Source organism: Penicillium longicatenatum (genome assembly GCF_028827895.1).
Source record: "Penicillium longicatenatum strain IBT 33135 chromosome Unknown contig_2_segment0_segment0, whole genome shotgun sequence".
NCBI lineage: Eukaryota > Fungi > Ascomycota > Eurotiomycetes > Eurotiales > Aspergillaceae > Penicillium > Penicillium longicatenatum.
In genome coordinates, this window is record NW_026643120.1 from 2,720,459 (window position 1) to 2,746,830 (window position 26,372).

General features: G+C 49.8%; 14 protein-coding genes across 14 annotated transcripts; 7 read left to right on the top strand and 7 right to left on the bottom strand.

The window, feature by feature from the left end:
• Nucleotides 1-558: 558 nt before the first annotated feature.
• Nucleotides 559-2,809, bottom strand: N7484_003534 (uncharacterized protein; the record flags this gene model as incomplete). Its single annotated transcript, XM_057113954.1, has 2 exons — nucleotides 559-834; nucleotides 893-2,809. 2 exons carry the CDS (start codon nucleotides 2,807-2,809, stop codon nucleotides 559-561), a joined length of 2,193 nt encoding a protein of 730 aa, XP_056974094.1.
• A 1,399-nt stretch (nucleotides 2,810-4,208) lies between these two features.
• N7484_003535 (uncharacterized protein) lies at nucleotides 4,209-4,827 on the top strand (the record flags this gene model as incomplete). The annotated part of the gene is made up of 2 exons (XM_057113955.1): nucleotides 4,209-4,583; nucleotides 4,675-4,827. 2 exons carry the CDS (start codon nucleotides 4,209-4,211, stop codon nucleotides 4,825-4,827), a joined length of 528 nt encoding a protein of 175 aa, XP_056974095.1.
• A 186-nt stretch (nucleotides 4,828-5,013) lies between these two features.
• On the bottom strand, nucleotides 5,014-6,696 carry N7484_003536 (origin recognition complex subunit 2; the record flags this gene model as incomplete). The annotated part of the gene is made up of 1 exon (XM_057113956.1): nucleotides 5,014-6,696. The coding sequence occupies one exon, from the start codon at nucleotides 6,694-6,696 to the stop codon at nucleotides 5,014-5,016; it is 1,683 nt and encodes a 560-aa protein (XP_056974096.1).
• A 786-nt stretch (nucleotides 6,697-7,482) lies between these two features.
• On the top strand, nucleotides 7,483-8,932 carry N7484_003537 (bifunctional ornithine acetyltransferase/N-acetylglutamate synthase; the record flags this gene model as incomplete). Its single annotated transcript, XM_057113957.1, has 2 exons — nucleotides 7,483-7,940; nucleotides 8,005-8,932. 2 exons carry the CDS (start codon nucleotides 7,483-7,485, stop codon nucleotides 8,930-8,932), a joined length of 1,386 nt encoding a protein of 461 aa, XP_056974097.1.
• Nucleotides 8,933-9,500: 568 nt separating this feature from the next.
• Nucleotides 9,501-9,719, bottom strand: N7484_003538 (uncharacterized protein; the record flags this gene model as incomplete). Its single annotated transcript, XM_057113958.1, has 1 exon — nucleotides 9,501-9,719. The coding sequence occupies one exon, from the start codon at nucleotides 9,717-9,719 to the stop codon at nucleotides 9,501-9,503; it is 219 nt and encodes a 72-aa protein (XP_056974098.1).
• Nucleotides 9,720-10,811: 1,092 nt separating this feature from the next.
• N7484_003539 (uncharacterized protein) lies at nucleotides 10,812-11,250 on the top strand (the record flags this gene model as incomplete). The annotated part of the gene is made up of 2 exons (XM_057113959.1): nucleotides 10,812-10,974; nucleotides 11,174-11,250. The coding sequence occupies 2 exons, from the start codon at nucleotides 10,812-10,814 to the stop codon at nucleotides 11,248-11,250; spliced, it is 240 nt and encodes a 79-aa protein (XP_056974099.1).
• A 450-nt stretch (nucleotides 11,251-11,700) lies between these two features.
• Nucleotides 11,701-13,545, bottom strand: N7484_003540 (uncharacterized protein; the record flags this gene model as incomplete). The annotated part of the gene is made up of 5 exons (XM_057113960.1): nucleotides 11,701-11,993; nucleotides 12,055-12,156; nucleotides 12,203-12,565; nucleotides 12,614-12,749; nucleotides 12,811-13,545. 5 exons carry the CDS (start codon nucleotides 13,543-13,545, stop codon nucleotides 11,701-11,703), a joined length of 1,629 nt encoding a protein of 542 aa, XP_056974100.1.
• Nucleotides 13,546-14,138: 593 nt separating this feature from the next.
• N7484_003541 (DUF1993 domain-containing protein) lies at nucleotides 14,139-14,651 on the top strand (the record flags this gene model as incomplete). The annotated part of the gene is made up of 1 exon (XM_057113961.1): nucleotides 14,139-14,651. One exon carries the CDS (start codon nucleotides 14,139-14,141, stop codon nucleotides 14,649-14,651), a length of 513 nt encoding a protein of 170 aa, XP_056974101.1.
• Nucleotides 14,652-14,862: 211 nt separating this feature from the next.
• Nucleotides 14,863-16,537, bottom strand: N7484_003542 (uncharacterized protein; the record flags this gene model as incomplete). Its single annotated transcript, XM_057113962.1, has 2 exons — nucleotides 14,863-16,048; nucleotides 16,110-16,537. 2 exons carry the CDS (start codon nucleotides 16,535-16,537, stop codon nucleotides 14,863-14,865), a joined length of 1,614 nt encoding a protein of 537 aa, XP_056974102.1.
• A 1,229-nt stretch (nucleotides 16,538-17,766) lies between these two features.
• N7484_003543 (uncharacterized protein) lies at nucleotides 17,767-19,029 on the top strand (the record flags this gene model as incomplete). The annotated part of the gene is made up of 1 exon (XM_057113963.1): nucleotides 17,767-19,029. The coding sequence occupies one exon, from the start codon at nucleotides 17,767-17,769 to the stop codon at nucleotides 19,027-19,029; it is 1,263 nt and encodes a 420-aa protein (XP_056974103.1).
• A 1,104-nt stretch (nucleotides 19,030-20,133) lies between these two features.
• On the top strand, nucleotides 20,134-20,954 carry N7484_003544 (putative cell wall protein; the record flags this gene model as incomplete). The annotated part of the gene is made up of 2 exons (XM_057113964.1): nucleotides 20,134-20,220; nucleotides 20,292-20,954. The coding sequence occupies 2 exons, from the start codon at nucleotides 20,134-20,136 to the stop codon at nucleotides 20,952-20,954; spliced, it is 750 nt and encodes a 249-aa protein (XP_056974104.1).
• A 904-nt stretch (nucleotides 20,955-21,858) lies between these two features.
• On the bottom strand, nucleotides 21,859-22,989 carry N7484_003545 (ATG3/ATG10 family protein; the record flags this gene model as incomplete). Its single annotated transcript, XM_057113965.1, has 2 exons — nucleotides 21,859-22,399; nucleotides 22,451-22,989. 2 exons carry the CDS (start codon nucleotides 22,987-22,989, stop codon nucleotides 21,859-21,861), a joined length of 1,080 nt encoding a protein of 359 aa, XP_056974105.1.
• A 415-nt stretch (nucleotides 22,990-23,404) lies between these two features.
• Nucleotides 23,405-24,366, bottom strand: N7484_003546 (putative cyclin; the record flags this gene model as incomplete). The annotated part of the gene is made up of 2 exons (XM_057113966.1): nucleotides 23,405-24,049; nucleotides 24,118-24,366. 2 exons carry the CDS (start codon nucleotides 24,364-24,366, stop codon nucleotides 23,405-23,407), a joined length of 894 nt encoding a protein of 297 aa, XP_056974106.1.
• Nucleotides 24,367-24,918: 552 nt separating this feature from the next.
• N7484_003547 (uncharacterized protein) lies at nucleotides 24,919-26,271 on the top strand (the record flags this gene model as incomplete). Its single annotated transcript, XM_057113967.1, has 1 exon — nucleotides 24,919-26,271. One exon carries the CDS (start codon nucleotides 24,919-24,921, stop codon nucleotides 26,269-26,271), a length of 1,353 nt encoding a protein of 450 aa, XP_056974107.1.
• Nucleotides 26,272-26,372: the final 101 nt, after the last annotated feature.

Sequence of the window (26,372 nt, forward strand, 5' to 3'; positions counted from 1 at the left end):
AGCTATCTTGGGAATACCAAAGGAGTTATGAACGGGTGTTCTGTCATGGGTATATGAGAGTTCTATGATCTGCCCAGGTTGAGAAGAAATGGAGGGTGAAAGGCCGCCTTGCGCCTACACCATCGAGTACATCGAGAACGCCAAGATCCCCTGCAAGCGCGAGAACCACTGCTTAGATGACTTATTTTGATTTGAAGCCACAGCCGGCGAGATACTTGAAAAGTCCGCTGGTATGAATAATTAGCGACCCAAAGCGTCATTGGTGCCATTGGTGCCCAAAACCTTACATACCAGTCTTTACTGAAGGGACCGGTGCTTCTCGCGCCGAGTCTTGGGTGGATTCAGAAGAGCGCGGATTGTCTCCTTCAGCTGTAAATTCCGGTAGGTCAGCGATCTGTGTAAAGATGTCCGGAGATCATGGATTTGAAAATCTTTGTAGCTTACCTTTAGACCGGTCATTGTCCGTCTTGGGTTGAACGATGGGAATCGAAGTTTGGTGGGTTGCGTTTCCTGGTACAATGATATCCAGATCAGTTAGATATCGCCTAGATTGGTAATTCAAATACTGATACCTAAGGTAGGAGGCGCGCGTAGTGATGACCCATCTGCACTGAAGGCATTCAATGTCTGCTTTCCCTTCCGTAGCTTTTCGAGCTCGTCGGTAAGGCGTTCACGATCTTTCTGAGTGGTTGATGGCTCAGCTGCAATCTTGCTAATTTCGTTATCATCCAGCTCAAGTACAACTTGGCCGGTGAATATGTGCTCTAGGGGGCGGAGAAGGCAATTCTCGATTGCTAGGATGGCGACGTTATCGATGAAAGTCAAAATTGCATTCTGTTGATCATTTAGTTGGATCTTCTCTGTTTTTTGAGGGTAGGTTTGTCCATCATACATCATAATATGCCTGCATCTGAGCAACAATCTCTGTCACCGCATACTGATCACTGGAAGTCTGCAATACAGATGCCGCACGTTCTAGATCATGGACATCAATCTCTTTTCCTAGAACGTCAGGCCCCAAAGAAGGCTTCGAAAAGCCAAGTTGCTGCATAAGAACAGCAAGTTGTCGCTTTGCTCTGGACTCCTTGATTTCAGAAAGAAACGGTTTCCCCACGGGTAGTGGATGGCCACTTTTGATGTACGAAGTCAACTCTTCGAGCTTTTTCAGCAAGGATTCCTTCATACCCTCCAACTCCGGCGAAATTAGGTGTCTCATGAGTAAAGGCAGGGTAAGTTCGTCTGTGATATCTCTCAGCACCAGTTGAATAAAGAACTCGACCGAAGCCCAGGAGTTCATTATGTGATCCTTGGCGATGCCCTCCCAAGGTTCACTCTGATGGCGGAACATGGTTCCCACAAGCAGCGGATTTGGGCTGCCTGGATACTCGAGTCCTCGACTTTCGCGAGCCAACTTCTTGATCTCTTCCTCGAGATCCTCCGGGTAAACGTATTCTGGCTTCCAACCATTCATATAGGGCCTCTTACTCGCCTGCTGAAGCTGGAAGTCATCTAATCTGGCTCCAAATCCACTGCCTGTAATATACACTCGACTTCCACGAAGCTCCATAGCTTCTGCAAAATTCTCATTGAGCTCCCGAATGACCGCCCGCAGCCGGCGGTAAGCAAATTCACCGTTGTTTGTAGACTGATCTTGGAATCCACCGAAAAAAGCATCGGTATATGATCCATTCAAAGCCTCACTTGTGATGCGCGCAAATCTGCTGCTAATGTTGATAAGAAACTGCCGTTGCTCATGAAGAGTTGTACGCGATGTCCCCATCTTTGCTAGGGCCAGTTCATTCTGCGAAATCCTCTCTTGTATATCTGCAATGAGACCGGGAAGGTTGCGACGGACATGAGTAAGTAAGATGTTGCTGAGGCGACGCCTCAAGCTTTCGATGCCAACTTGCTCCCGAGAGAGGGATTTCCATCGTCCCTTTTCAAAGAATCCCATCTCCTGGGAATCTCGCTCATCATCAGAGACGTTGCGCGTCTCAAAAGACCGGTTGCGCAGCACATGCCACCCAAGTTGCAGTTTGACTTTCTCGTTCTTGATGTACTGTATATAGTCCTCTTCTTCGTCCGATCCGGCTTCGAGAATATCGGGCTGCGTGATAATCCCCAAGACTCTCTCGTGCTTAGGGTCAAAGCGCTCTGCGACATTCAAAACTGGTTGAATATGGTAGTCGGCCTTCGCACTGATCACAGCCAGAATGATACTCCGGGAGCTTTTCATGTATTTCTCAGTCAATCTCTCAACTAACAACCTTCCTTCCTCACTTTGCTCTTTACTATGGGAAGAGTAGAGCCCTGGAAGGTCGACAAGAGTCAGGTCTGGCTGTTCCGGGCCCGAGATTTCGACTTTCAGCACATCATCGCTGAACCCTGAGTTGGGTGGATCGACACTAGAAAGTCCCATACACTCCTTTGCTTGGTCGATTAACGTGAGAAGATCTCCACTGGAGGAAAAGGCCCCGGAGGTGAAGTCCCTCAATTTCTGTCGTTCCTCCTCTTTTATCCTAGAGCTCCCAGGCTCAATGGATACACCGATTGTCTCCCGTGGACTTCGACGAAGAACAACTTCGGTCGCAAACCGAGTGCAGACATTGCTCTTGGCAGGGAAGCGCACCCGGGAGATAGCTTCCAGTACAGAGCTCTTACCACTGGACTGATTACCGCAGACAATGATTTGGGGAAGCTCAACGAGACCCCCAACGCCTATAGCGCGCAGCTCGTCAATCTTGTCTAGTAGCTCCGATTGTTGAGACTGAAGCTGGCTCATGGCATCTTCGTCAAATGGTGAGGACATGATACTAGTGCTCCTTTCGGTCTGTTGGAATGGAAAATGTTTTGTAGAGGGAAAACAGAATATTCCATGCAAGCTAGCAATGGCCGCATATAAATAACTTTGGAAATGGCATATTTTGGGAGCCAGGTTGTATATTCTGGACTGGGTACGTTATCTTCTTATTTTAGCCCCATATTGATCCCTGTAATGGAGGCGCAGCTAAAGCGCATTAGTCCAATGCCGTACTGACCGATGCTATACCCAAATAGTATAACATCCGGTCCTTTCATTATAGGATTGGACAGAGTACTTTAGGACTGTTCTCGTTCTATTGCAAACAATTCGATTATCTCTTTGACGTTCGGGGGAATCATTGCTGGGAAGGCACTTCTTTGATCGTAGAGATTTAATGTTGAACTAAATGGATATTCAAAGAAGGACTATCAAACTATTTCTTCTAAGTCGCACATATGCGCTAAGAGGCTGTGCGTCTAACAAAGACGGCAATTGTATCGAATCTTGCCAAATATCTACCAAAATAGCCCAAAGAACTGCAGGGGATGAGTTTCAGCGCTGAAGATAGTGCTTCGAGATCCCGTGCTTTGACCCACCAAGATAACATATAGGATGAATCAGAGCGCAAAATCTGATGCACGTACAAACTACACTTGTATGTGTGTGGCTTTGAGTGGCGTTGGTTGTATTTCAGCGTGGCTGGCGAGGCATCTACGGTGCCCAGGTGGGTCTACAAAATGCTTTATGGGAATTGTGAATCGGACAATGCAGTGATAGACACTACACTAACGATATAAAGTATGTGTACGTATATTTACATATAGTAGTTTGTCTATTTCCTAGAAGTGACTTATCGAAATGCGATATAGATCTTAAATCACGTTGGTTAGCCGTTCATTCGACGCTCTATTTATTAGTAAAATGCCGGGGTTGGGGGCTGAATTCACTAACACGCCTCAATATCGCTACCAGCCAATACTAGCCCACCCCCTGATCGTTAAAGTATGGACACGGAGGCGTCAATTCCAAATTTTTTGAATACTGAGTTGCGGAACTCGAAATGCGCCCCGGAATTGAACCGAGGTATCTTCGAGCTGGCCTAGAGCTCTATGCTCCCGGGTACCTTGCTCTGAAAGAAAACAGTCGAGATGCAGAGCAAGATCCACGACTTCTGTTAAGCGGAAGTCTAGAGAAGATTTGAATCGCCTACAGTATGTAGCGAACATCGTGTAGCCAATCCCCATGCGCCCCACAAGCACCTGGGTGCCGGTGACCATCTATGACATCACGCGGCATCTAAACGACCCCAAGCAACAACACTGTAGAAGCTCTCCTTTCTCAACATATACCATCACAACATCGAATTAAACTCAATCGTCCTCTCCACATCTCAAGCTCTCCCACAATGGCCTTCCAGCTCTTTTCCCCTCCAATCGTCCGCCTAGGTCTAGGCCTCGGCATCGGTCTCTCCGCCGCAGCTCTCCACCCCCTCTCCCCCTTCCGCGCTGCCCCCATCCAATGCCAATACAGCGCGCCCTACTACCGGCCTGAGTCACAGGCTAATGCTGATTCCGGCTGGGCTGTCAAGCCCGAGGATCCTCTTCTTCAGAAGCAGGGTCGGACGGGTATCGCCGAGCAGGCGAAGGCTGCCTTCCTGTCGCCGGACAATATGCGACAGGTTAGTTTGGGGAGTGTGCTGGGTCTTGTTGCTGGTGTTGGACTAAGGGCTTTCTCGCGGGTACTGGTTGTCGTTCTTGGTATGGGTATTGTGTTTATCGAGGTATGTTTGTGTTCTTCCAGAGCTTCCGTTCGCGAGCTCTATGCGTCGGCTTCTTTGACTGTTGATAATGACTAATTTCTTCGTCACTTAGTGGGCTGCTTCCAAGGGGTATAACATTCTTCCTCTAGAGCGTCTCCAGAAGATCATGAAGAAGGTTGATGTGCAGAAGGCTGTGAACTCGCACCGTCCCTTCAAGATGAGTTTCGGAACTATGATGGCGCTAGCGGCGTTTGCGCAATTTTAAAAAAGTGCGACTATTTATGTACATATAAACAGGTTCCTGGGTGCTATCTCGGATCATGTCTAATGGCTACCGGGGCTTTTAGACACTAGATATTACTACACAGCCAATGCAAGTGTTGGTACATAGTATATTTCGTATAGGGGTATCATGACTTCTGCGATCTATTCCACACTCCCGGGTAGGGATCTATCCGAGCACCAGGTCCTCCAACACGCCTTCCATTTCATCACGAGATAGTGGCACGCCCAAGATTTCCATGCCACTGGGGTCCATGCGTGATGTGATCATTTGATGGTCGTGGAACTCCTTCAGCAAAGTGCGGAACATCATCTCAGAGGATGCGATGAATTCCTCTGTTGCCTTTTGGTATAGTAGTCGGAATTCGATGCCATTTTCATCCGTGTTCTCACCGCAATTCGCACCACCTTCGTCGTCGGACTGGTGGCCATCGTCCATCAGAGTAATCACTTCAGTGAGTAAGAGGCGGTACAGGTTGCGTGCATTCTCGGGAAGACTTTTCAGGACGAAGGCAACACCATCTTTGCCGCCGGCACGTTGGCCCTTACGTCCAAGTAGAGAATTCACTTCTTCCACAACGTCTGATTCGACGGCAAATGGAGTGAAAGTAGTGCCGTCGTGGAAGACAAGGTTTAATTGATCACGCAGACTGATATCCCACATCGCGGTGAAATTGGGGGTATCTGCAGTGAAGAGAAGACGGACACGTGGCGTAGCAGCTAAGCGAGCAAGTAGAGCTTGGTTAGCTGCTCGCCGCAATGGTGGAGCGTCGACTGAGTTGATCAGGACTGTAATGGGTCCTTCACTGACTGGTCGGTTTTTGAGGGCCGACTGGACGAGTTCCAACACTTCGGTTGGCTGCGCACCCAGTTTCGAGGGTAGGTCGTCGCCAAGTAGCGCTGATGCAGTCATTGCAAAGATGGATCGGATCGAGATACCCGGGGTGTACCCATTGACGATCACGATGGGCGGGTTTGGAGACGCCGAGTGGTGGTAGATCCAGTCGGCAAATTGTTGTACAAGTTTTCGTTTCGATCCGTAGCCAAACAAACAGACGTTAAAGCCTTCCTCGAACTCGAAATTCCATTGCGGGAATGAACGATGATGCAATGAAAGCAGATATTCCTTCTCCTCTGCGCAAGGATCCACGGATTGCCCCAACTTTTCGAAGTATTCCTCATGGTTCAATAATGGCACCTTGTTCAAAGTCGTGTTGGATGTTTTGATAGTACCTGCACGGTTTTGGAAGAAATAGCGTTCGTGCGCAGGGAGTTCTCCTTCCGGTGTTGGTGATCGTTTATTCTTTGCGCCCTTGGGTCGACCTGCTCGGCGCTTAGGAGCCTTCGCATCCTTGCCCTTCGGTTTCTCTGCATCCCCTTCCTCAATGCTCTCCGTCACCGGCTCGGTAGCCTTTTCAGGTTCCTCATCCTGGAGAATCTCCTCCGCCAGCTGTTCCGAACCATCCCATTCAGCATCTTCGTCTCGTTCGAACAATACCCGAGCGCTCTTCTTCTTCGCAGATCGATCGGCAATTTTCAGCCGAGCCGGGGTCCCAGCGGCGGGAGTCTTGGGTTTCGTCGGAGTCGCAAACAAATTCCGAGCCTTGGATTTATGGGTGGGGGTCTTCAGTCCAGATTCTTTCAACGGAGTTGGCGCAGTTCCATTGGCCTTTTTGGGAGTAGATAAGCCGGGAGGAAGTTCATAGGTAGCATCGCCGTTCGGAGGTGAGTGGTTCGGCGCGAGATCGTTCAAGGCGCCATTGGTTTGTACCTGCGTGGTCCGCGGCCTTTTTGGTGTTGAGCCTGCGGGTTGGTCATTTTCCAGACCAGAATCCGAGAGCTTGCGCTTCATGATGGGCGAGTCAGCGTGCAGTCCTTGATGGAAAGGCCTAGGGGAGAAGGAATCAACAATACCATCAGATCCGGAGAATGTACAACAGGGACGCGATGCAAGGGGAGTCTTGGCTTTTTCAATCCCCAGGGGCTGTTTCAATGGCCAATGTAAATTTTCAGTGGCAGTAGATGATCGGCAGCTGGAATGTGTTTTATCGATTGAGATGAATCGGTTTCTTTTCGAACCTTGAAAGGGTCGAGAGCTGTGGAGATCAGAGTTGGTAACCGCGCAGTGGGTTTTCTCCGACTCCGCCTTATCTACGCTGAAAGCGCGTGCTAAGGGAATCAATCTGATTCCAAACACCTTTAATAGAGTGATTTATAGTAGTCAATCATTTTTAAGCTTTGAAATACACTTTCTAGCTTCCTACAAATTGATCTAGTTAATTCCATGGATTTGAAAAAATCCAAAAAAACATCAAGTCATGTGAGTGCCGCGGATGATCCTTCGTAGATCTTTCACTGTCCATCATCCGTGATTTCTTATACTATCTTTGACCCTAAGCAGTCGTGTTGCGATTGCAATTGATATTTTCTTATCGAGCAGTGGTGGGCTCATATCGCTCAATCACTTCCCGGTCTCGGAGCGGGTAGCTTTTCGAGGTTCCCACAGTAGGTTGTTTGACTCATTCAGCTCTGGCTCATCGTACTCATACTTAAGTCTTCTTAAGCTGACTGTTTCGTCGTGAAGTAAACACATATTTCACAGCTTCCACACATGACTCCCAAGCCTCAACCCACCACAATGGCGGTTAGCACCCTCGCCCGCATGCTCAAGGGCCAGGTCCGATGCTACTCCGCACCATTGGATATGGCCATTCCGGCCTCCAAGCAGCGCTATATCCCTACCACGGGCACTTACCCTCAGGGATTCTTGGTCTCCGGTACCCACGTCGGTGTCAAGGCATCCAACACCCGATTCCCTGACCTTGCGCTCATTGCGTCTGAGACGCCATGCTCCGCGGCGGCCGTATTCACCACAAACAAGTTCCAGGCTGCGCCAGTGCAGGTTAGCCGACAGACCTTGACTACTCGCAAGGGAGAGGGTATCCGGGCTGTGGTCATCAACTCTGGGTGTGCCAATGCTGTTACAGGAAAGGGTGGACTGGAAGATGCGGTCAAGATGGGTCACACGGTGGACGAGTGCAGTGGAGCTGAGAAAGATAGCTCCTTGGTGATGAGCACTGGTGTTATCGGCCAGCGGTATGTCTCTTCTAAAGCGGGCTACAAATTGCGCCAGGACTGTATACTAACATGAAATCACCAGATTGCCCATCAGCAAGATCCTGGACCGCATTCCCACTGCCTATGCCAACCTCGCCTCGTCACACGATGCCTGGCTGAGCACCGCTCGCGCCATTTGCACCACCGATACCTTCCCAAAGCTGATCTCCCGCGAATTCACTTTGCCCTCCTCCCCAGACCGCACCTACCGCCTCGCCGGAATGACCAAGGGCGCCGGTATGATCCACCCCAACATGGCTACCCTGCTCGGTGTTCTCTGCACAGATGCCGCCGTTGAGCCCGCAGCTCTGCAGTCGATCCTCAAACACTCCATCTCCCGCTCCTTCAACTCGATCTCCATCGACGGTGACACCAGCACCAACGACACCATCGCGGTCCTTGCCAACGGCGCTGCCGGCGGCGAGACCGTGCGCGCACCATCGTCAGAGGCCAGCGCCGACTACGAGGCCCTGCAGACCGTGTTCACCGATTTCGCCCAGCAGCTCTCTCAGCTTGTCGTCCGTGACGGTGAGGGCGCCACCAAGTTTGTGACTGTCCGTGTGCGCAACTCTTCCGACTACGAGTCTGCGCGCCAGATTGCTTCCACCATTGCCCGCTCTCCCCTTGTTAAGACTGCGCTTTACGGCCGTGATGCTAACTGGGGTCGCATTCTCTGTGCTGTGGGTTACACCCAGGGTGTGGCTGATGGTGTAGTTGTTCCTGAGCGTACCTCTGTGAGCTTCCGTCCTGTGGATGGTAGCCCTATTCTTAAGTTGCTGGTCAACGGTGAGCCTGAGACTGTGGATGAGGAGCGTGCTAGTGCTATCCTACAGAATGAGGACTTGGAGATTGAGATCGACCTCGGTGGTGGCGAGAAGGGTGCTGCTGGATGCGGTGGAGAGGATGCTGTCTACTGGTTCTGTGATTTCAGCCACGAGTATGTCACCATCAACGGTGATTACCGAACCTAAAATGTAAAGACATCTGTATGTTTAGCGAGTTAAAATTTTTATGTGGACACTAGAATCCCAGGGATGATTCCCAGTCAGAAGTGTGATTTGTGAGTCACTGGTCGTCAAAGCTCGGGAGACAGGTAACAAGATAATTTTCTGGTCAAATACCAGCATCTCATTTCATAAATTCGTTTCTTATGGACTCGACTATATCTATCCATTGCGAAGGAACAGGTTCTCTAGGATCAATGAGTTCTCGACTCAAAAGTTTCCCGGTATTGCCAACGAACCAAGTCAAAATTTCAACCCTATTGCATATGGAAGAAAGATCAGTCGAGCAGTGAAATCCCCCATGTTCAAGAGTTCGACAATGGACTCCGGTAACTTCAACAACCAGAAGAATATATCCCCTACATGATGTATCTCATGAACATGGTCAACGAGAGATTAAAGAGTTTCTGTATAGATCTTGTCATGCGGTCCATGAAGCCCGTCATCCATCTCCGACAAGCGGGTCAAGATGAGAGAGGACACCCTGCTCCGCGATGATGCGATTAGCAATCGGGATGCGGGGTTCATTTGGAAATTACTTCTGATCGTACCGTTTGATTGTGAGTACTGCATCTCGATATTGACTTTTGTCCTTTTGATCCTCGGGGGTGCGATTGAAGATTTGGCCTTCAACTCCGAAATGATGGACAGCATTGTGGAATATAGCACAACCCTGGATAAGTTTTTTCAGCCGCAAGGTCTCCGAGAGGTACGTTGGGCCTGTAGTAATTCCAAGTGCACCATGCTGGGCCATAGCGGACAGGGCAATAAGAACCGAGCATACAAATGCCGATGGTGCTGTCGAAGGCGAAAGACGACTGATGATTTTTGCAAACCCCGAATACGCCTCCTTGCTGTACTCCAAGGCAAGTCGTACCCAGGATTGTCGTCTGTTCGTACTAAATATGCAAGATGCAGGGCCGTAAATGCCAATATACTGTCCAAGACATGTTCATTGCTGGTGGCCAGTTGGGGTAGGCTGACCTGCCAGGTTGCTAGGCTGTGCTTATTTTTTCCCATTGAGAAGCATGTGCTAGTGTAGTAATGATGCAGCAATTTCGTTTCCACCAGTCGTTTATTGAGGGAAATGCCATTTCCATCTGAATCACTGGGTGCAAGAGAGGTGGTTTCCGGGCTTAGGCCCGCCGAGGGCTCATTGCGCTGCCCGCCCTCGGCTCTGATAGTAACGTACTGGCAGTAGAGACCGCGCGCTGCACATGAACTGCATTTGGGAAGACCTTCATCACACTATCTAGAATATCAGAGGTGCTGACAGTGAGAAATTGACTAGTGAGGATGGTACCTTGAAGTGTCGCTCCTTGCATTTTATGCAGCCATTCCGCGACTTTCTATGGCTCCGACGAGTCACAGTCACCATCGCGACAGCTCGATCAAGACAATGACATTTATGAAGATGAATAAAAGCAAATTGACGAATGAGAAAGAATAACATACGAAGATAAACGGCAAATACGTACTTTAAAAACTCGAGATCCACTCACGGACATTACAATCCGAGAACCCCGGGATCCACTGAGTTGCTAACCGCTTTTGATGCAGTTATCGCGAAAAGACTGGGATTGTGGAGAACACGTAATCTTTGTATAGCCCGTCTTTTTTATACGCTATACGGGCGGCTGTGATTGGCTGCCGGTCTTTGCGCTATAGATCAACCTTTTCTATAATTCGAGGCTGAAGTCGGATTCATCTAGATTCGACTGGGCTGTGTTGATCTCAGGAGAAAAAGTCGAAGCTTTTCCGCTCTCGAGTGAGCTCTATGACTATATAATGACTATGGCTGCATCAATCACTTCATTCAATTCATCCACATTGGTGAATGGTCATTATGATGGTCACAGTAAAGTATCTCGGTCTATATGACTTTGTGCCCTCCGAGGGAGCTGCCATTGCTTTCGCCGTTCTCTTCTTTGCTCCTATGGTTATGCATGCGTTTCAACTATTCCGCACAAAAACCTGGTTTCTCATTCCATTCCTGATAGGACTCACATGTAAGTCTGACTTGTTGACAAGTAAGTTCCAGATACTGATTGAATTTGTCTTCTACTTGAGTTCTCCGGTTACATAGCAGTAAGTCTACTAGCTCTACACAATCCAAGATGTCAATCCTAAGTGTCACCGGGTCCAAACTAACAAGCTTTGACTCATAGAGAGCATATTCATCTACCCATTATCCCGACTATACGATAGCACCAGCATTGGTCCAATATATTCTCATCTTGGTGGCCCCCGCGCTGCCAGCATCTATATGGAATTTGGCCGTGTAATTCTCGTCACGAACGGCGAAAAATACACTATCATCCGACTAACATGGCTCACAAAGATATTTGTCTGCGGAGATATCATATCATTCGTGGTGCAATTTGGAGGTATGAGTGGATGTCATATGTGTTTGATGCTGTTATGATTTTGATTACCGGTGTCATATTCAATTGGATTCATCCTTCGGAGTTGGTTCCATATTCTCCGAATCAGCGAGATTTCAGCGATATGGAGATGCTGACATGACATAGAAAATGTCTGTATAAATACATATTTGACTTTGCATATAATTTTTATGGCTTACATCAAGTCATGGATAACCAAAATGGACGATCTGACCTTGCTTAGCATCTCCATTCTTGGCTAAGTACATTCCAAGGCTAGAGGTCATGTAGAGTGGGTATAAGTATTAATCAGGGATATTACATAGCTGGCGCCACTGGGCCATAGGCAAGTCACTCCTCGTGTGAATCCGCATCAATGTTCACTTCTGGTTGTCTCCCCTGGGTAAGTCCATAGTCATGCAGACACAAAGACGCAAGCAGCATAACACTTGTCAAAGCAGCAAAGGACATAAATATGATGTTTAGACCTCGAACATACAATGCCAGGATCAATTTCTTGTCCTCGTCCAAAAGGCCGAGGTCTGACAATCTCAAGGCAGAGGAAGTTAGATGTGCGATCATCTTGGTGCTAAACCGTGCCTTGAGCCCAGTATGTAGCACATTGTTCAAGATAGCACCAGAGACTAGACTTGAATTAGTAAAGAGCCATAAGGAATTGACAACTAGTACACAGCCACCACCTACCTGTGATCCCAATAGAGCCACCCATATCCCGGATGAAGTTACGCAACCCAGTGATTACGGCGCGATCAGCATTGTCCGATCCGGCGAGCAGGCCGACAAGAACTATTCATGTTAGTATAATGTCCACACATTGGAGGTAGGTTCGTACCAGGTTGTAATTGACATCCCACTCCGATGCCTTCCAGGATTCCCGTTGCAAAGAAGAGGGAGGTGGGGGTTGCAATTCCGTATGTTGATTTGAGAATGGCTCCAACTGCCCAAAGGGCTGCCCCAGTACTTATCACAGGCTTGTAAAATCCAGTCAGTGACATGATCACACCGCTCAGCCCTGACGTTATGCCATGAGCAATCACCATCGGCAGGATGAAAGATCCAGCTGTTGCTGGGCTCAAACCACGCACTTTCTGAAAATACAAAGGCAGATAGAACAAATTGCCCCAAAATACCCAGCCAATGAGGATGTTCATAGCAAGCAGGATGTTTGTAGACCGGTTGTACCTGAATAGGCGCACTGTAACAACATTAGCACTCGAATTTTCACACACCATGTTTTACATACTCGGCAGAATGGGCAATTGAACCAGACGCCATTCGATGAATACAAATGTAGCAAAAAAAAGAATGCCAGACACTAGCATGCCGATTATGATTGGCGAGTCCCATGATAAAGTCGCTCCTCCTTGAGAGATGGGAATCTAAGATTGTCTTATTGTCAGTCCCTCCCACAATATACATTTCTTTCGCGAGGCTACTGACCAAAACAAGTACAACACCCACCATGCTCGTCAACACTCCATACCAATCAATCATCTTGAGTTTTTTTACGATACCATCTGCAGTTGATCTGCCCGGTAAGACCAATGCGAGTAAGCCGGCGGCCACGACTGTCAAAGGGCAGATGAACCAAAACGCCCATCTCCACGATGCACGCTCCGTCAAAAGACCCCCCAAGACCGGCCCGAGGCCATTCCCCAATGCCACGGCAATCCCCAGGATTCCGAAATAGTAGCCGCGCTGGTCAAGTCGAGTGGTATCTGATATGGTAATCTGTACTAGGGCATTCAATGCCCCAGCTCCGAAACCACTAAGCCCTCGTGTTACATAGAGTTGTCCAGCTTTCTGAGAGAAGCCTGACAAGAGGTTTCCCAGACCCATCAGGGCAAGTGCGACAATGAGACATGTTTTTCGACCGAAGATGTCCGACAGGCGGCCATTGATCAGTTGGATGCTAGTGCTTGTTGCCAGGAAGCTTGTGCCGACCCATGAAATTGAAGATCCTGTATTAAGCGCGAGTGCGATGGACGGTAGACTCGTTGAAATAGCTGTCTGATCGAGGAAAGAGATGAAATGGACTAGAGCCAAGGCGGAGAAGACAAGAATAAGTTTATTGCGGGGGAGGATATTTGATTGATGATCTTGATATCCATTTGTGATCAAGGGGGTTGTTTCTGCTTCCGGTACTTCAACGCGTGGCTCTGTGGCTGGGGTCATCGTGCAGATGATGTATGTAGAAGTAGACCCGTCCAACCCGATAACCGATGACGGGCTCTCCTCCTTCCGAATTCCACCAACAGATTGCTTTCATTATGGCAGGTGTTACACATCATATTTTTACAATACCTCTCAGGTTCTTTTCGATTTGCCAATTCATCTCTGATCTCTAAAGGGCCTTACGATATGTCCGTAAGGGCGCAATTTCCGTGTCAGCAGTTCAATGCGAATTGATACTCTCACGTCAGCATAAACAAAACAAGCTCTTATTATCCTTGATTAGCTTCTGCACTAGATTGACCCCTGTTGGCCCCACCTTTCGCCGAAGTTAATATGCCTAATCGCCGAGGTGGACATAAACGTTCAATGCCCTCCAAGGTTCTTCAGGATTAATAATGCTAACTTCGACGGCTTTCTACGGATAGACATTCCCCACTATGAACGGGTGATACATCCAATGGCTGCGGCACAGGTAGCCGCTCGGGCATATCGCTTATTTGGAGATTGCATAAATTGGTTATATAAACTACCTTTGACCACCTGTTCGTTTCTTCCAAACCAGTTCCCTCAAATTCAATTCATTTACCGCCACCATGCCCTACACTCTCTATGACGGATCCATCGTCCAGGCCAAGGGTGCCGTCGCCTCCCTGATCCACCTCGTCGAGCTGGCCGAAAAACAACCCAACGCCGATGCCATCCTCACTGCCTCCCTTCACCCCACCATGAAGGGCTTCACCTTCCAGATTTTCGTTGTCCTCTGGCTCTCCGAGACGATGCTGGCCAAATTGACCGGTCGGGAGGCTGCCTCTGTCGAGAACAACATCACCACATACGCCGAGGCAAAGGAGCGCCTTGGAGCTTTGCACAAGGCTCTCTCCGAGGCCGATAAGGATGTTGTTAACAAGAACGGTGACGTCGTGGGTCCCGTGAAGATAGGTCCGCAAGACCTCGGCGAGCACACTGCTGCTTACCACGCCACTTCTGTTCTTTTGCCCAATGTTTACTTCCATCTCACTACCGCCTACGGTATCATGAGAAAGGAGGGAGTACCGCTAGAGAAGCCGGACTACCTCAAAAACTTCGTCACAGCCCCGCTGGCTTAGATGATAGTCTTTGGTTCCTATATCTTTTTGTAGCTAGATAATATGCAGCTCCAAAAGTTGAATCTATTCATGGTATATTTATGTGACAATTGACCAGCATCATTGCTACTGCAGTCCATCCATTTACAGCAAAAATAAGTTCGCTTCGGTCAGCTGATCTGAATCCTGTTGAGTAGCTGTTCCATCGAAGGAAAGACCAAGTCAAGACTACCTAATTATATTCATGATCAGTCCATTCATCATCTGTCTCTCTCTCCCATAGATCCTCATCGTTGGTCGCTGGCTTCATGATGGTGGTCGCGTTTTCGATGAATTCATCAATTCCCTCGATATATGACAATCGCGGCAATTTGGTATCCTTCTCAGCGAGTAATTTCTCTAATTGTCTATCAAACACATCGTCCGGAAGACCCTTAACCTGCGGTTTCATGCCCTTTTCGTACCCATAGATACAAAGCGCTTCCAAGTTTGGTGGGAGATGATCCACAATAGCAAATGATGCATCGTCGACTTTATCGGTACCGATTCCTCGCGCCAGGTAGTAGAGGGTATGGATTCCGAGACTCAGATTCTTCACGTTCGTAAGCCCACGAAGAGAGCAAGGCGATGCTTGACTACCCTGCTCTTGCTGGAGCTCTTGGAGTTCATCTGCCCACTCCTGCTGATAGGCGGGCTGGGATCTCGACGATCGATTATCGATATTGCCAAAGAAGTGTTGTCCAAGAGTCGGGTCGAATGTCTCCGCTAGTGGGGTTTCGGCCTCGACATCCAAATCTAGATGTACTAACGAATTGGCGTGCAAGAGGAGCGCCCGGAAGACGTGATCCGGGCTGAACATGCTTAACATGCCATCTGTCGACCCTCGGCCACCGACTGCATACGTAAACTCTTCCAGCCGTTTGGCCGACTCAATGACCCGCACCAGATGGTGGTAATCTATATTGGAGTTCCGGATAGTAATCTTGGTATAATTTGCGGATCGGGGTGGGGGCTCAATACTCGGCCTCTGCGTGCTCATAATCGCGTCGACTCGGATGGATTCTACTGCGGGTAGCCGGCGTACCAGGTTGAGGCTGCCGTATAGATCATAGGGCTGGTAATAGCACCAGCGATCGATTTTTGTATCGGGATCGACAAGAAATTGGACCTGGCGAAGATGATGTAGGAATGGCAGGGTCTCCTGCGACCTAGGGCTACTGTTCACTCGGTCTAGGATATGCTTAAAGAAATAATCACTTTCCCGAAATGGAGTTCCCTTGGCTTGGGCGGTTAATTTTGAGAGTTTCGGTAGTTCCTGGCCGACAGGGCAGAAACTCAATGTTTCTAATAGTGGCGAAACGCTGACCAGTAATGCTGCCAACGCCTGGGCGAGGAACGGGGCTCGTGGATCATTATGGCTATTCAAAGTCAGAATCGAACAGAGAAAGGGGGGAAAGGGGGAGGGAAAGACAAGCTTACTCCATGGTAGCCGGACTCTGTAGTAAGATATTGAACAGCTTCTCCTGTTCTTCCGGGCAATCAAAGCCGGCCTGCTTGATCGCCATAGTCAGGCGGACCTGATCCTTTAGTCGGAGAGAACGTTGCGGCGGTTTGGCTTTGTACGACTGCACAAATCCATAATCTAGCGATGGGGATCGGTTCAGCTCTATGTAGCGAACATACCGCCCATACCGAGGGGTTTTGAGGATCGATCGGAGCATTTTAAAAGCCACTGCCAAATCCAGGGTCTCTCGGAGTTTGACGCGGCGGTATTTGCGCCGATTGGACATATCACAAAGCTGATGCCAACGGCGGCATTGTAGAGACAGCGCTGCTGTATCCGTATGAGATGGTAGGTAAGATAGGATTCGTAGGATAGTTTCGTCTGGAAGTGATTGGAGAGGCATGTTTAATACTGGGAAAGTCCAGTAATATCAGACAATGTAGTCTCTCGTCGAGGGCAGGAAAGAGAGAGAGAGAGCATATGCGGTGACGGAACTTGAATGTTGACGGCCAATAGAGAGGATAATCACCCAGGGCTGTCTTTCACGGAATTAACTAGTGGTGTACGGAGTAGTGTGGGGTCCAACGGCATTGTTTAAAAAAAATCGAATAGTACATAGGCTTTCTGCCAAAACAAATCTTGGAAACTGTGGTTCCATACATCTACCTAGGCTAATCTATGTATGCCGTGTGCCCAGGTGCCCAGGTGGTACGAGTCCAATGCAAGGTTGCTTTGAGTGCTTCCAGGAACTTTCAAGCGTTGGAGCTTGGCGGGGTACAGCAAAATATATATATATCTTGGCTAACATACCCGTGGACTCTTGACAGATGAAATCTCCAGTTTCAAACGTACAAGCTGATTTGATTTGATTGGATCATTGCACCGATAAGAATAGGGTTATATCATTTGCCTACTTGGAAGTCGGGGTACGTGACCGAGGGTACCTGACCCAGAACGCGGGGGTTTACGGGGTCACATTCATCAACCCCTTTGACGTCATCCGCAGTCAGATGAAGAGCCTTGAAACTTGGATTTTGACCCTGTACTCATCCTATATCCCGCAAACGTAAAACGGGTTGATGTTACGATCGGATATCATCGGTTTCACGGGGCCCTTATTTTGGTGCCGTGTCAGAACGTTCTTCGCCCATATCAGTACTGAGGAATACTGCCCAACCTCCTGCACCTGCATGACCACTGTCACTGCCAGTTGTTGAAGAACGAGTGGTCGGGAGTATCACCTGCACAGTCCCGTCCATGGGATCCTGCTGTGCTCACCAGCTCTGCTTCAGGAAGCCCGCATGAGCTCACCTGGCAACGTTTAAATGGTGGATAAGACAGGTGCTTATTGACCGCCCTCCCCGTATACCCACCCCACAGCTTCAAGAGAGCTGCGCATAACCCGAAGTCCACTGACCGTGGTCTGGACCCTTTCTTTACAGATAGCAAATTACTCGCTTACAGAAAGCTGTACATGCGCTGGTATTCCTTCCTTTAACCTGCGTGCGACTGTATTCTACAAACTGGATTCGCCCCCTCCTTCACATTCACACCTCCGACCGCTCATTGGAATCATTTGAACCCGAAGTAAGACTCAAGTGTCGCGGGTGAGAGATGTGTCCCTCCATCAATATGAAACCCTCCATGGCCAATCTGCCCGAAGGCCACGGCTCTGTGTACAAAGAAGTCCGGTTCTCGCCAACGGCAACACCGCTCCGCCGAGCTCAATCGGTCTCAGGCAGTAACCCCTCGGCGAACTCCAAATATGTCCAAACACCGGTGTACGGACGAAACTTCCCAGTCCTGGATACTTCATATATCGACCAGTCACGCGACCTTCTTGAGAAGCAACGGGCGAATTTTCAGGCGGAAAGGGAGCTTTTTGCGCAAGAACGACGACTCTGGGAGACAGAGCGGTCGCTATTGAAGGCTAGGATTGCTGAATTAGAATTGGTCAAGTCTCCAAGAGCAAACTCCAACACCACAGTACCTCGTTCTGCCGGAGTGCTTTTTGGGGGCCCGCAATTTAATGGGGCCCGCGATTCGTTATTGCACTCGGCTCAGGTGTGGGAAGGAACAAGCCCAGGAGGGCGACCAACAAGAGTCTTCCTCAACGAAGAGACCCCAGACAGTCTCCACCTGTCGACAATCAACGAGGGGAGTGACAACAACCCCCCGTCCCTAGACGCAGCCCTTTCTCCACAGACACGGGCTGCAGACGCACCTGGAGTGACCGTTAGCGTCCCGGTGCCGATCGAGAAGCTTGATAGCAGACTAGATGGAATTACCCTCAAGTCAACTGGCTTACCACCTGGGGTCGTAGCCCGGGTGATCACTCCACCATCGCCGTCGCCCCTGACCACATCCCCTCCTGCCCCTTCCGACCCTGCAAGGCCTGACATGGATCACCGAAACAGTCTCAAGTTGAAGCTGTCAGAACTCGGCCCACCCAATGAAAACCTCGTTCGGGACGCTGGACACACCCCGATGGTGGTCATCGAGGCCGACGGGAGCCGCCGATCCACCCAGGACGCTACTCCAGCTCCCGAGGCTCAATCTCAGGAGGAGGCCCCACTGGCACCTGTGCATACGGAGGTCGGTCTGCCGACAGAGAATGCGGAGTCGTATTTCCCCGATCTGCCTGAAGATCCTGCCCTGAAGGGGCCGCTTGGTCTCACCAACGATGAAGAACACGACAGTAGCTTCCTGAATGAGCTTGACCAGAAACTCCTGGATCAAGCTAGGCGGATCCTAGGTAACTCAGAGGAACCGGAGGAGCCCAATGAGACCGAACATGAGCAGCCTACTCAGGGTGAACAGGAACCAGAATTCAAGTTCAAAAATTCCACTAACTTCGGCACAGCCTTTGGTAAATCGAATTGCGGTAAATTTTAAGGAGTTGAATTTGTCACTAGTGATTGATGGTTTATGATCTGTCGAGGTTCATGTTGGCGTGGTCTGAATTATTTACTTTGCTATTTACTTTTTCATCCTTTTTTGACTTTTCTTGCATTGTCATATTCCCACATATGTTATGATATTGCGACAGACTTGGTTCTGTCAGCGGAGATGCTTCACGACTTCATGAGATATCCTTATATCCCGCATATGTTACAATGCAGAGCTTGTTTTGATTCGACCTTGTATTATTTTGTTTCTCATGTTGCCTGCGCCATGTCCGGCTCTTTCTGGCTGAGATGTCCAGACTTCTCCCGGTTAGACTTGAAACCCACAGGATGTCTCCTGAGCCCTTTTGATATTGGATTTTCCTTGCGTCTGATGTGTCAACCTGGAGCAGCCCACTGACCAATCGACGCTGTTCATGAACAAGTTCTTAATGCAGGAGATTCGAAATTGTGCCCCTGGATCTGTCCCTTGCGTGGAATTTGCTACCTTCCACCCCAAGCCCCACGTGTTGCCCCGAGGGATCCCCCAACTCGCGCATCCAGGCTGAGATAACGACAGCTCTCGGATAAACGGGCCCGGGCTGGTGCATAAGCTTCATCAGCGAGAGCAGAATGCGAACTGCATGATGGTCAATGCCCCTGACGAGGGCATGAACACAAATCACATTAGTCCTGCGTGCATGAACCCCCGGACCCAACATGACAACTCTCACACAGCATGTCTCTATCTTTGGCAACTCATGTCTCTCTTTCTCATTTGGTTCCTTGCCGATCAGTCCTTGTGGCTTTCCACCAAGGGCTAGTCCATGGCCTTGCTGCAGCCTGGTACCTGACTAGCCCTTGGCTTACCCTGTGATACCCCTCGGATACTGTCTTCAGAAACTATATAACGGCCATGGACTTCAGTCCCAAATAACTTTTTCCATCATTCACAACAACAGTTCCTCGGACAGCCACTCTTTCGCTTCTCTTACAGTTCTCGGAGCCAGCTCCTCAATCACTCTTTTCATCTTCAAGATCAATCTTTTCTAATCCTACAAACCTACAAACTCATTCCTTAAGTTTTATACTTATTTTCTAATACGCTGCAACAATGCCTTCCTCTACTTTCACCTTCTCTGCCGCCCTGTGCCTCTTCCTGGCCGTTGGCCCCGCTACCGTTCTCTCCGCTCCTCAGCCGGTAAGTTTCCGAACCACATGGCTTGGTCTTGTATACCCAACAATGTACGCGAGCTAACAATGCCATGATAGAACGGTCTCCCCCTTCTTGGCGGCTCTGATGACACCCCCGCTACTGGCAACACCGAGAAAGATGCTGGCGCCGGCTACGATGTCGGCATCCCCGGCGGACCTAACGTTGCCTTCGGAGCTGGTGTTCACAGCGAGACACACGGTCCCTGCGGCCCAGGAGTGAGCTCCGAGAAGGATGCCGCTGCTGGCTACGACGTTGGCATCCCCGGCGGCCCCAATGCGGTCTACGGTGCTGGCGCCCACGAGCAGCACGACGCTTATCCTTGCCCCGAGCCCGTAGTTGTGCCTGTCCCTGAGCCTACTACTGAGCCTATCGTCGAGCCCACTCCAGAGCCTATCGTCGAGCCCACTCCCGAGCCTGTTGTTGAGCCCACCCCCGAGCCTGTTGTTGTTCCCGTCCCTGAGCCTACTACTTCCACCTCCACCTATGTCCCGGTGTACATTCCCCCGACCTACACCACTCCCATCGACATTCCCACCATCACTACTGTCCCAGCCTACACGCCTCCTCCCATGGCTCCCGTTCGCTCTACTCCTCTTATCCAGCGCCCTGCTCCTTCTGCCACACCCTCATCCATGCCAGTCTACAATGCCGGCTCCACCATGGCCCCGACATCCCTCTTGGCCCTGGCTCTCCCCATCATTGCTGGTCTCTTCTACTAGAAGTGTGAATTGTGATCAAAAAGGTGTAACTTTCTTGTTTGGACAGCCCGCCGTGCCGGATGACCTGTACCTGTATCCGTCCTGTGACTTCTCGACGGATGTAATCTTTTTTGTGTCTGTGACTCTTCTATTCCATGTCTACTCTTGCTCATTTACTTCTTGGTTTGCTGTTTCTATTGGTGAAACCCTCCAGATACCTGTATCTACTACCCATGAGGGCCTTGTGACTTTTGCCTTTTTATCTGATGTTGTTGCATTTATGTCGAATCGGTTGGGATGTCAGGAGTCCGGGCGTGCTTTGCACATTCCGCACTGTTTACTACTTTTGGTGGATTTCGTTGGTAATACTATGCACGAATACGATGCCTTTTCAAAACAAACTTTGATTTTTCTTCTCTACTCTGGTAATGTAGTGTGTCTTAGAAGTAGCCTTTTTCGTGCCCTGGTGGCTTGCAGATTAATCTAACTTGTGGAGATGGCGATCTCCCGGTCTGGATTCGACGCTAGGGATGTAGGGTTATTGGACATGATTTGTCACTCTCAAAAGAAACTCCAAGGTATCACAAGAGGGCAGTACCATGGAAATTGTAACACAATAATTGAGAAGAAGAAAAGTAAATATCTTGGAAAAAGTCTGACCGTGATATCTTTGGTAGGTAACTCATCACACTAGTGATATGATACGAAGCAAAAAGGAAATTGGAAGTCAAATCAAGATAGTTCGTGGTACCTGCAGCAAAATGAACGCCAAATATCATGTCGTGTCATGTATATCACCTATTGAGCCAGGACGGAGTCGAACCCCCAGCCGTTGCAGACCATAAGTCAACCACTTTGCGGGGACAAGGCCTGAGCGCGAAAGGAGAGCAGGTCCGTCCTCCTCAGCTTATCTAGCTAGGAATTATTATACCCCCATTGTAAAGTCATGCTCAATACCCGGTGTAACGCTAGCAATGAATTTGAGGAACACGACCAAGTACTGATCCACCCGGATAGCAACTTGCTCTTCTTCATCGTGCTGAAGGACTTCCCACTCATCACCACCAGCCTGTTGTTGGTTCTCGCCGAGAGACATGCCCTTTGTATCATCAACCAAGCCTTCCAGACCGTCTCCACTTCCGTGTATAATGCGCTTTGCCTCTTCGGGGGACTGTGTTTGCTTCAGCTTGTCGCGTCGGCGCTTGAGTGCTGCATCGGCGCGGTCAAGCAGTGTCTTCATCACTGAGGCATGACGACATGGGTGCACAGTGGCCATCTTCACACTGCCATCGAACCAAGGGAAGTCCTCCAGAGTCACTGTTTTATCCTTGTAGTCGCCGACGATATCCTCCATCATCAAGTGGGGTGGAAGTGGTTCTGAGGGCGACAAGTATCCAGATAGGTAGAGGCGGGGTGTGCGATAGAAGTTAGAGTAGGTGATGTATAAGGTGTATGTGCGCATGGATCTAAACCAAAGGTGAGCATAGGTTCTATAGAGGCAATGATGCAAAACTTACTGCGATGCTCCAGACTGTCCCACCGGCTCACGAATGATCGCCTCCTCGTCGTCATCGTCATCCTCCATATCGGGAATTTCTTCATCCTCCTCTTGCTCTCCCAAGTTTCCAGACTCGTCAACTGTTCGCACATCTCGGATACGAGCTTCTTGTTGATCCCGGTCGGGACCTCCGCCAGTTCGCAGCCAACCGTCGTCGCCGTCATCGCCAGCTGGGCCCTCCTCGCCTTCACCAGAGAGCATATCCCTCACGATCTCATCCTCGTGGTTTGCGTCACCGGCGAAATTATCGTTGAGCCGACGCTGACATGGCACTCCCCGTGTAACGAGGAACTGCTTACCAGCAGGGAGGTAGGACACGCGTTTTGCTGGGCTCGAAGCGTCACCCCAAGACCATGTGGGGAACTTGTAGACAAGGTAGTCGCCCGCAAGAACGAACTCCTCTGGAGTTATTTGGCCGGTGGCACGGAATGTTGACGTCCGGGAGACTGGAGCCAAACGATCCCGCCAGGTTGATAGTGTTGAATGTAGGATATTCATTGTATTTGGTGGTCTATGCTAAGAGTTGTAGAGGGGGAGTTTATGAGGTGGGGAACGACAACTCTGATAAGCGGTGGAGCACATGATCGGCCCCGCGTGAGCTCATCGCTATCACATAATCCCAATCTCAAATAAGATCTCTCCCTGTTTTCACCTGATTTGTATCTAGGCAACTGATAATCACCCTCATTTCAGTGTCCTATGTTCTGACTGTTCACTCAGGTGACCATATCAAAGATGTCAGATGTCTTGAAGGTGTCTGGCTTCGCTGAGCCAGACTTGATGGGCCTCTTTCTATGAAGAGCCTCATCGGGGATGTATATGGAAGTCTAGTCACCTTGATCGAAAGTATAAGCAAGATCTTTTTGGAACTCATTTGTCCCGAAAATTGTACGACTCTGTGCTTCCTTCCAGTTCACTCGCCTTCATCCATCATTCGCCGCCGCTCGATCTCTGACTCCAGATCATCCACCACCAGAGGAATCTTCCTGTTCTTCCACTTCTCTGTTTCTTTCCGCACGAAACTTTCTAAGCTTCTCATGGCCACAACTAGAAACCCGAGCTCTTCACGATCAACGTCGAAAACCTCCCACCAATTAGCATCTACCAGCTTAAATCCCTCCTCACGAGCTGCGAGATAGATCGCTGCAACTGCGAGCGCATTCGGTTGGTGTGTTACATAAAGTAGTTGGGGAGACAGGAGGGCGGCGTTGAGGTGCTCCACGACGCGGTGAGCGACGGCAGGTCTTGTCGCACCCAATGTTTGCAGATAGGTGAGGGCGATAGCGTGGGGCAGAGCGACATGTGTATCGAAACCAAGAGCTCGTAGGATGATCGACTCGATGCGTAAAAGTGTCAGCCTGGCGGACTGGTATCCACCCTCCGAGAGGACGTAGGTCTCTGGAGCAGGAGGCTGTGCGGGTGCCCCACGCGGGTTCACAAACCACAGTGGTGAGGCATCTTGCGAGAGAAGGAGGGTATATACGTTTAGAACGGAGCGCGGGGAGGTCGGAAGAAAAGATAGCTTGGCTGTCAGGTAGAGTGAAGCTGCTGAAACATCCTAATTTGAGAAGAAATCAGCGTTAAAGGAACAATGCCAGACCGAGTGGTGGTTTGCAGCTTGCGTACCTTGGCCGAGTAGATTCGTAAGCTTCCTCCATCTGCTCCCAGCCAGAACCGTGTGAAAATTACAATCGCCTGGGCGATGATGTCTTGCGATAAACCAAGTAGCACGCCAGCGGCCTGCGTGAGCTGCGCTCCAGCACAGCGGATCGATGTTTCAAGATCGGAGGGTACGCCATCGATTGACGAGGATGAATTCGAAAGCTGATCGACGGTGGCGAGAGCATTAGAGAGCTGCTTAAGACCGGCTGCCATGTCGCAGATTTGCAAGGATCGGAGACCGGGAAATGGGGGAACGTGGGGAGCGACGGAAATGTGCAGGAATAAGGTTTCTGCCGTATCAAGTTGAGAAACGTATGTACAGAAGAGTTTTGCGTCTTCTTTTCTCTTTATTGCATTCCGTCACTGTGGATCAGACATTCAGCTCAAGTCCAGAATAATAGAGGAAGATTGCTGTGGATCCGCTAGATCCTCGGGTGGAAAGCTTTCAGCCACCGCTATTTCATAGTTCCCAGCCTCTCAATTATTTGGTTTCAAAGCCAAAACAAATCTCGCTTGGTACTTTTTCTGATCAAATCTTATGCTGTGAAACATCTGTGCTTCTCTATAGTCCAGACCCAAATTATTTTCGTCTAGTCTTTGTTTCGTGAATTCCCCATTTCCCCGTCCTCCGCTAAAAAACAACCTAAACAACACATCTGCATTAATCCCCACCCCTAGGAGGTCACACACCAGCCGCGCCACACACCCTGATTCGACCCTGTCGACCCTGATTCGAATCTCGCCGGCCTTGATCCCCTCGTCATCATGTCCTCCGATCTCTCCCTCCCCACGGCTGCCCTACATTCCGATGCCTCACAGGGGCACGAGATCGTTGCCTCCTCACCCGCAATCCCTGTGATTCCTCCCAAGAACCGGTTTCACAGCTTGCCGTCACATCGTCGGGCAAACACAGAATATATTGCTCGTCCCCCTATTTTCGAAGAGGACTTCGATTCATCCAACGAAGAGACAAGTCGGACAACCCCCTTGTGGACTGGTACATTCCCCAAAAAGAAGTTCGAAGCAAGAGCCCGTGTTCTGTCAGATTGGTTCCAAGGCAAGTCAGAACCGGTCGATTTGGGAATTAAAATGCGTCCTGAAGGCGAGATGGACAGGCCTGCTATGGGGTCCCCGCGTCTGACGGCTATGACACATACTCGAAAGGGTTCAGCCCCAGCGACGGGTCGATTCAACTTCTTTGGGCTCCGTCGACAGGAAGAGCAAAAGCCCAACCCCCCAGAGCCAGCAGATGACGAGTTCCTCAATCTCGATATTGCCGCAGCCCTTTCCTTGCCTAATTCCGATGCCAGCGACGATGAAGCCCTCGATTCCCTCCGTGCACAGGCCACAGATGTACTGCAACGCATGCAGGATGCATATAAACAAAGAACATTTGTTATGCATCAAGCCATGGTAGACAGGAGCGAGAAACAGGAGGAATTGGAAGAGACTCGGGCGCGGGTGGATCATCTAAAAGTTCAGCTGGATGGCATGGCCGCTAAAGTGTCAAGCCAAGAGAAAGCCATGCAGGCCATGGCTGAAGAGCTCGAGCAGGAGAGGCATCTGCGACAACAAGAGGAGAACCGTACCCGCAGCCATACTGTGCGCGCGATTGCTCCCGATGAGGACATCCCGTCGCTGGTACTACAGACTCCCCACCGCGGTGGCAAACGTACCAGCCATGGGACCTTTGCTAGCGACTCCGGCTTCGAGTCTGGAGATGAGAGCGTCGCGGACAGTGTCTTCTCTCATCGGGAGGGAGTTGAGTCACCAACATCCACACTCACCGCACCGTCACCCAATATATCTCAGGTTGCCTTGTCTACACCGACACCGATGCCAACCATCCAAAAGAATCTCGTTGCAGCTACGAATACGCCCACACCAAAGGCTTCATCCGCATATGATCGAGTTCTGAAGGGCTTCGCCTCCACGCGCCTGGGAAGCTCGTTCGTAGGTAACTCCAATCAGAACCAATGCGATATCTGTTTTGGAATCCCTTCCCATGAAGCCTGGAGCGTGATGGGTGTGCTGAAAGATGAAAACCGCGGTCTCAAGACTCGAGTTGGCGAGTTGGAGGTGGTGATCGATGATTGCCTTGGTCTTGTTGGACCCTAAATTTGAAACGAAAGAACATTTCATACGGAAGTTCATGAGTATACTTGGGCAGCTCTCGACACTCTCAGGACCTGGCGTCTATATAGAGCAGCGGGGCGTAT